This window comes from Solanum dulcamara, chromosome 11 (assembly GCF_947179165.1).
Source record: "Solanum dulcamara chromosome 11, daSolDulc1.2, whole genome shotgun sequence".
Classification (NCBI taxonomy): Eukaryota; Viridiplantae; Streptophyta; class Magnoliopsida; order Solanales; family Solanaceae; genus Solanum; species Solanum dulcamara.
In genome coordinates, this window is record NC_077247.1 from 59,401,417 (window position 1) to 59,410,106 (window position 8,690).

General features: G+C 33.1%; 2 protein-coding genes across 2 annotated transcripts; both read right to left on the minus strand.

Annotated features, from left to right (window-relative positions):
• Positions 1-1,780: 1,780 nt before the first annotated feature.
• LOC129872266 (receptor-like protein kinase FERONIA) lies at positions 1,781-4,803 on the minus strand. Its single transcript, XM_055947184.1, has 2 exons — positions 2,862-4,803; positions 1,781-2,673 (listed from the first exon to the last, which is right to left on the minus strand). The coding sequence occupies exons 1-2, from the start codon at positions 4,747-4,749 to the stop codon at positions 1,937-1,939; spliced, it is 2,625 nt and encodes an 874-aa protein (XP_055803159.1). The 5' UTR covers positions 4,750-4,803; the 3' UTR covers positions 1,781-1,936.
• A 2,727-nt stretch (positions 4,804-7,530) lies between these two features.
• On the minus strand, positions 7,531-7,890 carry LOC129872760 (uncharacterized). The gene has a single exon (XM_055947664.1). It carries the CDS (start codon positions 7,888-7,890, stop codon positions 7,531-7,533), a length of 360 nt encoding a protein of 119 aa, XP_055803639.1.
• Between the last annotated feature and the right edge of the window lie 800 nt (positions 7,891-8,690).

The window sequence follows — 8,690 nt, forward strand, 5'->3', positions numbered from 1 at the left end:
AACGAAAAATGAGAAGGAGAAAAAAAGGGTATATACTTTTGAATGTTTATTAACCAATGAAATGAGATGTTTGCATGTTCTCTTAGTTAATAATTAGTGGAGGTTAGTTGCCATATTAGAATTAGTAAGTTAAGATTTAGCCTCCCTTATCTGTATTTTGTTATTTATTTTATTTGTATTATATTAAAGTACGAAGATCCTCAGCGGAAAAAAAAAAGAAGAAAAATAGATAGTATGTTCTCTTACGACATTAACTTTTTCATTTCTTCTTGATAATTTTCTGAAGAAATTGTGGATTCCTCCATATCCATATTTGTATTCTTGTGTACGAGTGACCACACATCAAATAAGAATCTTGAATTTTAATTTATTTTTTTAAAAAATTATTATTATTATTATTATTATTATTATTATTATTATTATCAAGACGACTAGTCAAGTCTTTGTGTTTTAGCATTGTTAAGAGGTAAGTGAAATAGGAAAGATTGTTTTCTTGATGTGATTGTTTTGTTTTCTTCGTAGGGCTGTATGAATGGAACTTCACTACTCTATCCAAGAATTTATACTTCTGAACATTATTCCCTTCCATCCATCGTTATTATTAAGGACATAAATTCAACAAAAACATATCAATTGGGACATTTGTGGAAATTCCGTGACAAGTTCATATGGAGGTTGTGTTAACTCATAAATTCATTTAATTTGTTTTATATTTGTATCTCATGATAAAATTATGATTATTAATCTTCATAAGTTGAGCACATGATATCCAAATCATTTTGATCTCCAATCTATATATTAATCAAATTGATCACATACATTTGTCTTTTTATTCTCTTATGAATAATTATTTACACAACTTTATTTTAATAATATTGATTGTAATTTATGAATCAGTATTTAATATTAGTACTATTATATTTATAGGCATGAAGTCCCGGAGTAAGATGTCAACCATGAAGGAAATTAATTTAATTGCTGTGGCGACCAACTCCTAGTAGTAGTGATATGCTTTTCAATTACCTCAATTAAAGAGTTAACTTATTGAACCACTGAAAAACCAATTAAGGATTGAAGAGTTGACCTAGTCAAAGAATGACAGAGAAATTAAATATGCAAATATTAGGAAATTATTGCACTAAAAGTGGGAACCATATATGTACCCAGGAAAATACAAAAAGAAAAAGAAAAAAAAAACTTGTTAATTGGGGTGTGTATCTTTTCTTGTAGGCCATGCAAAAAAGATTTTTCTTACTATAACGATGTCATTTTCGTAAGTCTTTGTTATGATCCGCTCAATAATTCCGCTAGCCATATAAGACTAAGGACATACGTGAAATGAAATTTGGATGATTCTTTGTTATCTTTTGGACTGGCTTTTCAACACTAAAGGAAAAATGAGAAAATTATCTACTTTTGCATGAAATGTATAACCAAATGATATCATAAGATGTATGTTCTCAATTTTTCTTTTAATAATTTTGTGAAAAGGTTGTGGATCCCTCCATGTTCAAATAAGAGTCGTGTATTTCAGGTAAGCAAACAAATAATTACATGATGTAAAGTAATTAACAATTCCATTCCTAGCTTGGTTTGATTTGTTTTATTTATCAAAATTTGAGAGGGTACGTATATGCAAACCAAACAAAAAGAGGAAGCAAATTAAGCTACTCATTTACTATATATAATGGGCCATAAAATAGCAACATTTTAGTGTCCCCATTCCATTGCAAGAATCTTCTCCACAGGGCAGTATATATAAATGGAACTTTATTAGTCTACACAACAAAATATAGTGAAGCTATTTTATATCTTATATACTTGTGAATATTCAGTACAATCGATCGATATATATTAATAAGGACATAAATTCAACAAAGGAAAAAGAAAACAGAGAAGAACTAATATATAACTTATCATACTAATTGTAACAATCTCATCGACCCGATGGATTTAAAATCTCAGAGAAAATAGTTTCAGTCTTCAATTTTTCATCACTAGTGCTTGTCATGGATGTACCACTGCTTGTCAATTTTCCTCCAACTTCATTTGAACCTGAAAATGCCTCGAATCCTTCATCTGTAGATATATCGGTATGGCCATTCATAATCAAGGGGTAAGACGGGCTCGTCGGGTAAGTATTCCCTTCCATTTTGTGATCTCTATTATCTGCTGCATCTTGAAGCTTTAATACAAATTCTAAATTCCACACAACATCACCCATTGATGGCCTTTGGGAACCTTGATCCCTCAAGCAATTATATGCTGCTTCTGCATACTTGTTTAAGCACTCTGGGGCAATTTGTCCATTCAAACTCGGATCAATTATTTGTTCAAGATTTCCTTTTTTACAACACCTACAAGCCCAATCAGCCAAATTCACTTGCCCTTTCGGCATGCCTGGAATTAATGCTGGCCTAGCGCACAACACTTCGAATAACACCACCCCAAAAGAATACACATCAGATTTTTCTGTTAATTGTTGTCGCTTATAGTATTCAGGATCTACATATCCAAAGCTTCCTTTTACAGCAGTGCTAACATGGGTATTTCCTGACCCACCAAGTGGACCGATTTTGGATAATCCAAAATCTGAAACCTTAGCAACCCATTTATCATCCAATAAAATGTTGGTTGACTTGACATCTCGATGAATAATGGTATGCTTTGCACCTGTGAAATTAAATTTAAGGATTATGAATTTTATCGACTATAAATTACAATAACTTTTCATTAATCATGTTAAAATAATTAAACATTAATCTATTATAAAAGTAAATCACTAAACTTTACCCCATCTAATAACACGGTCACAAAGCAACTGTAAATATCTCGTATAAAGTTTGAGATTAACTGTATACCTGTATGGAGATAATGCAATCCTTTTGCTGCGCCAATGCAAATCTCAAGGCGTTTCTTCCATGGAAGTGAAGCGTTATCAGTTTTGTACAAGTGATCACGAAGAGTTCCATGAGCCATGTAATCATAAACCAAGATCATCTCATTGTTATCATCACAATAACCAATTAAGGACACCAGATGCAGATGCCTAAGCTTTGACAACATGTGAATTTCTGTTTCGAACTCGCGGACTCCTTGCTTTGATGAAGGATTCAATCTCTTGACTGCAACTATGGTTGCGCCGTTGTCTATGTACCCCTTGTACACATTACCGAAACCTCCATAGCCAACCACAAATTTTTCATCAAAATTGCCTGTTGCGGTTTTTATCTCTTCTAGTAAAAAGTGTCGGCACAGGTTGGATGGTAGCAATGATGAGCCTGAGCCGCCGGTCCTTTGGGTTGAGTCCGATGTAATTGACAAAGGGATCCACGATGACTTTGTGACGCTTGTATGGAGATCTTTTCCCCTTTTCCACCGCCGGAAAATTAAGAAACAGAGAATCGAAAACAGAGCAATTCCGCTGATCACAGCCACTGCAGTGATAACAGGAATGATGTGTGATGATCTCTTCTTATTGTTGTTTGGTGGTGGATTAATCGGAACGAACAATTCAGGATTCGGCACGGAGAGGTTTCCATTTGAGTCGTTCAACTTGAAAATTTCTAAGCCATTTAAGATAGCATTTTGATACATAGAATTCGGGTTAGGAAGGAGCTGAAGCGTCACGTTTTGCTTATTTCTTCCACCATCTTGGTTTCTAACATTAACCACATAGTCTTTGTACACCGCGACTCTCCAGCCTCCACTCCATTGTATTACATCAGCCTCTCGCTCGGCTTCTTGGTTTCCGATATGAATGGAAAAACTTCGACCGTTTATTTCTTGAACTTCCGGCTGAATCTCACAAAAATGGAGCCTGAAAAGATAGTAGAAGCCAGAGTTTAGAGGGAATTCCCATTCCAGGCTTCGGCTGAAATTGGCCATAGTCCTAGAGGTTGTGTAAACTATCCTCGGCGCAGTATAAGGCGGGGTTTCGCGAGCGTAATTGATGTTGACATCAAAATGAGGAGTTTGATAGCCATGTCCAACAACAAATTCGTCGTCTGAATTCCATACACGATACATCCCTGTATCCTCTGTCCTATCGACTAAATTGCCTCCCACGTTCAGCCTGTACAAAGTTTCAAGAGCAGTGCTGTTATCGATGTTAAATGGATTATCATGCCCAGTCAATTTGACGTCTCCATGGATGTAAAGATCAGTTGGCATGGAAAGTATCTCAATCCCATTAACAAAAGCATAAGAGTTTGGTGCAGGAGAAAAAGTTAATTTGAGTATCTGAGTTTCATCAACATTGATGACAAATTCTTTTTGAATTCCTTTACCCAAAGTGGTACTTGTGAGGAAAGCGCTGAAGTTACTCAAGAGGGTTAAATGATTAGCAGTGACGGAGAAAAAAGATTCAGCTTTGTTCAAGCCAGGGTAATCGGCGGGGTAGAAATAGAGACGGAGGAATTTTGTGCCCGGGGGAACGCGAAAAGTGTAGGTGAATTGAGATTTCATTATACGGACACCAGTTGTATAAGGAACTTTATTGACCGAAGAATCTTGTTCAGAAGCTATGGTTGTTGTGGATATGCTTGAAAAGTTGGAAGGTAAGAAATTTGGGAAGTGCGTATCAGTATCCCATCGACGGCCATCGGTTTCATCGTTGATGGCTGATGGTGCACCACAGTTGAGCAAGACATAAACTGTGGCGTTGTACGGTGGAGTGATAGAAATAGTGGCCGTTATGAGTTGTAAGAGGAGAAAGGAAAATAGAGCAATGGTTCCCATGGAGTTCATGGTATGAAATAATTGTGCGTTTGTGTTAGGAAATATTAGTTGTTCGAAGGAACGAACGAACAATTAATTATAAACCATTGCCAAGACTTGAGTGTTGACTCTCAAGTCATTTTCTCGTGGTTCATATGCCGACGTTGACCCAGACTTCTTCTTAGTCATTGCTAGTAATTGTTTTATTAGTATTAAATAATTTCAGATACTATACTAACTTTTCTTATTCTGATTTTTCTATCAAAATTAATTTTTAACACTTCTTTGTTCAATCTCAGTCACATAGTTGAAATTTCGAAATTAAATAGTAACTTCGGACTTAGAAGCTTTAAGTTTTATTGATATAAATTTATATATATTTAAAAATTAGATAAAAAATACTATAAATCATAATAATTAACAATTTAAAATACGATATATACAAAAATTCTATTAAAGAAAACTTGATTAACCTTGAAAAATCATATAAATTAGGAGACAAGCACGTTTGGATTGACTTTAAGTTGGTCAAAATCAAATTAAAGTCCCTTTTCAGCTTTTGGACGTGTTTGCCTAATGCTAACTTTAAGCCAGAAAGTTCTTAAATCAGTCAAAAATGAAAAGTTAGGATTCCTAACTTTTTTTTTTCTAAGTGTTTAAAGTCATTTTCTTTGACCATGGAAATTACTTTTATATCCCTTATATTTTAATTAAATTTCCAAACTACCCTTTTTATTACTTTTAAGCACTTTTATCCAAATACTCAACTGCTTATTTATAAAAATAACTTTCAGCAAAACACTTCATACATAAAAGTTACTTTTTTTAAGCTCATCAAAATGGGCTCTATAAAACCGGATGAAAAGAAGAAAGTCCACAAAGGAGGCTGCAACTCGTATGGTTACGCAAGGACTGTGGTGGAAGGGTTACTTTTCTCTTATTCAAAAATTTTGATTTTGAGCTCTTAGAATGATTTTTTATATATATATGGAGCACTATCTTTGAAAGAACACTATCTGATTTAAATTTGAATTAATCGAGATTCAATGCTTTCTCAAAATCATATGAGAAATTCGTTTCTTAATTCTAATACAACGGAAGCTACTTGAATGGCAAATCTCAGAACTTGGAATATTATCTACAGAGTTATAGGGTAATCAAATACACAAAATACAATTAGATATATCTAGCAAATAAGTTCAAACATCGAAGCTATTTTAAAGCCGATAAAGAACCATTAATTAATCACCATGTTTATTGCACTAGTTAAATATCCTACCGGCTACCACGCATTGTGTGTCCCTTCTCACTCTGTCTATTCTTACAGTATTGATGATGTCTGCTACCAAAAAATAAATTTGGCCCACACTCAAGTTGCATTGCAGTAGTAGGTGTATAATCTTGAATCTTCTTCCTCTGTTTTTTATGTTTTGACCAACACTCGAATATATTTGATCCGTTATATTAAAAATATAATTTAATTTTATCGTATCAAAAGAAAAATATATTATTTTCACATTTTATTTTTAATATTAATTAATTATTTAAAAATAAATAATTAATAATAAAAATAAAATATATTTTTCTCTTGATATACTATAAAGTAACAAATAAATATGAAAATAGTAAAGAAATAAATTGAATGGAGGGAGTAGTATATAATTAGACTCCCAGTTGAACTGTTACGAGATATATGGAGGATATAAAATAAAGTTTGAAGCGTGTCGAGGTGAGAAAATCAACCTTTTAGATTCGCTTATGTATTAGGGTTTGTTGGTCGGTTCGATTCGGTTTTAAGTATTATCAGTTTGGTTTATTGATGTTTGTTTATAAATAAGCTAAATTGATAACCTAATTAATAAGATATTTGTTATCGATTTTTGATTTATCTATTTTTAGTCTTTAACAGTTCGATTTTCGATTTAACTAATAAGAAATACTCTTAAAACAAATATACAATTCCTGGAGATACCGACTTGCCGTTATAGCAACTTGCAACTTGCAAAATCTTACCGCTGAACACTGAACCTAAAGCGGCAAAGCCCAAAGGGTAAATACTAAATATTAAATAGTATTATATAGTGATTAAATGATTATATATTTATATTAATTTTTTTGTTTGATAGTTGTGTATAAGTAAAACACTAAAAATTAAATTAGTAAATTATTAGTTTTAATGTGTTATCGGTTTATCAATATTAAAAAATCAATATTGAATCAATAGCCCAATAATTTTTTTTATAAAACCATTAAATAACTATTAACCCAATAACTCAATATCAATATACCAACAACACTTTTTTCGGTTCGATTTATTGATCGATTTGATTTTTGCACATCCCTACTATGTAGGTAACTAAGACCATCTCCAACCCATCTCTATTTTACTCCTCTATATTTGGAAAGTAAAATAAAGAATAGGCACTCCAATTATCCTTTATTTACTCTCTACACTCCAAATATCGAGAGTTGACTAGTAGTATTAACACTCTCTATTTCTTTTTTAAAACAAATAAGTGTAAATAATCTTAGTTATTGTAAATACGTTTTCAGCATAGGCGAATTGAGGATTTTTTGCTCAACCAAAATAATGAAAATCATACTAACACATATATTGGAGTTTTCAAAACAACCGTAATTGAACTGGAGACATACTAAAGAATTGTGTTCAGATAAAACACCATCCATTTGCTAAAAAAGTCAAGCATTTAGTACTTGAGAGACATTGACACACTACAAATACAAAATGTAAAACAAGTAGTATATATCTTCAAGAAGAGAAGATATTATTGGTTCAAGTAAAGCAAACAGCTAGTTGATGCCCTTGGAGATTTCACGATTGCAGCGGGTACCATAGTTGCAGCGGGTTGCCTTAACGTTCCGATTATTGATGCAATTACCGTAAATTTTTTCATTACATATCTGTGGTCTGCTCCCCGTCGCCTGAAAAGTTAGCTTTTGTGTTGGTCTAGCATTACCAGCAAGAATCCTAGTGCTTGTTTCTGATTCCATCAGGAATTCATCAACATCTGGAAGACAACCACCTATGCTGCTGCTTGTCCCATTACATTCTAATGCCGCAATTACTTCTTGCACCTTTGTTATGGTAATGGTAATTAGAAGCAGCACAAGCAGCATCGTCGTCTTCTTGTACCATTCTCTTCTTCCCATGGTATTAATTAGTATATGGGATTTTGTTTTTTCAAGAATTGATTGAGTTACTAATCCTTTTTCACGTTGGTGTTGTTTAAATAGACAGACTCCTTCCTAATAGATGTGAGCTGATACAGTTAATGCCCACCTGCTGAGATAAAAAATGATTGGACACCCTTCCTCTTTAGTTGACTTGATAGTCTTTGCTGGTCCTACCTTCATTTAATGGAAACCCCAGCTATGTATGGTCAATCTCAACCACCAATGGCGTCGGCTTAAAAGTGTAGACGGTTGGATTTGGATCTCGAGTGGGTACAATGAATTCAACCAGAGGCTGATTCAGAAAATTGAAAGTATCGAAATCATTACTAACTTTAATATAAATATGTTAATTAACAAATTCAAATAATATAGACATGTCAATTACTTACTGCAAAGTTTGGGGTAACTACTAAAATTTGGTTGTAACTACTAAAATGCCAAAAAATTAAAATGTGCGAAATCAAAACTAGGCAACCTCATTGTATCTCCACCCGTACACCTCAAATCAACTAGTGAAATCACTTTATCTTTGTTTCTAGGGGTAATCATAAAAAATATATATAAGTTAACGGATATCCATGGACCCCTACCCTACACTGCCTGTGAATTCAACTAAACTCATTCACTTTCAACTACATTTGTAATTACATAAATATATATAGATTGACAACTAATTATAAATCAAAAATCCTCCACTGTAATAAGTATATATGCCATAAGAGGATTAAACACACTAACTATAAATTTTAGATTCGCTTAAGTAAGTAACGTGACAA

Excerpts from the sequence above, each read along its gene's own strand:
- LOC129872266 (XM_055947184.1), bottom strand. The coding sequence starts at position 4,749 with ATGAACTCCATGGGAACCATTGCTCTATTTTCCTTTCTCCTCTTACAA. Across the intron at positions 2,674-2,861 it reads ATTGCATTATCTCCATACAG|GTGCAAAGCATACCATTATT; the intron begins GTATACAGTTAA and ends TTAATTTCACAG.
- LOC129872760 (XM_055947664.1), bottom strand. The coding sequence starts at position 7,890 with ATGGGAAGAAGAGAATGGTACAAGAAGACGACGATGCTGCTTGTGCTG.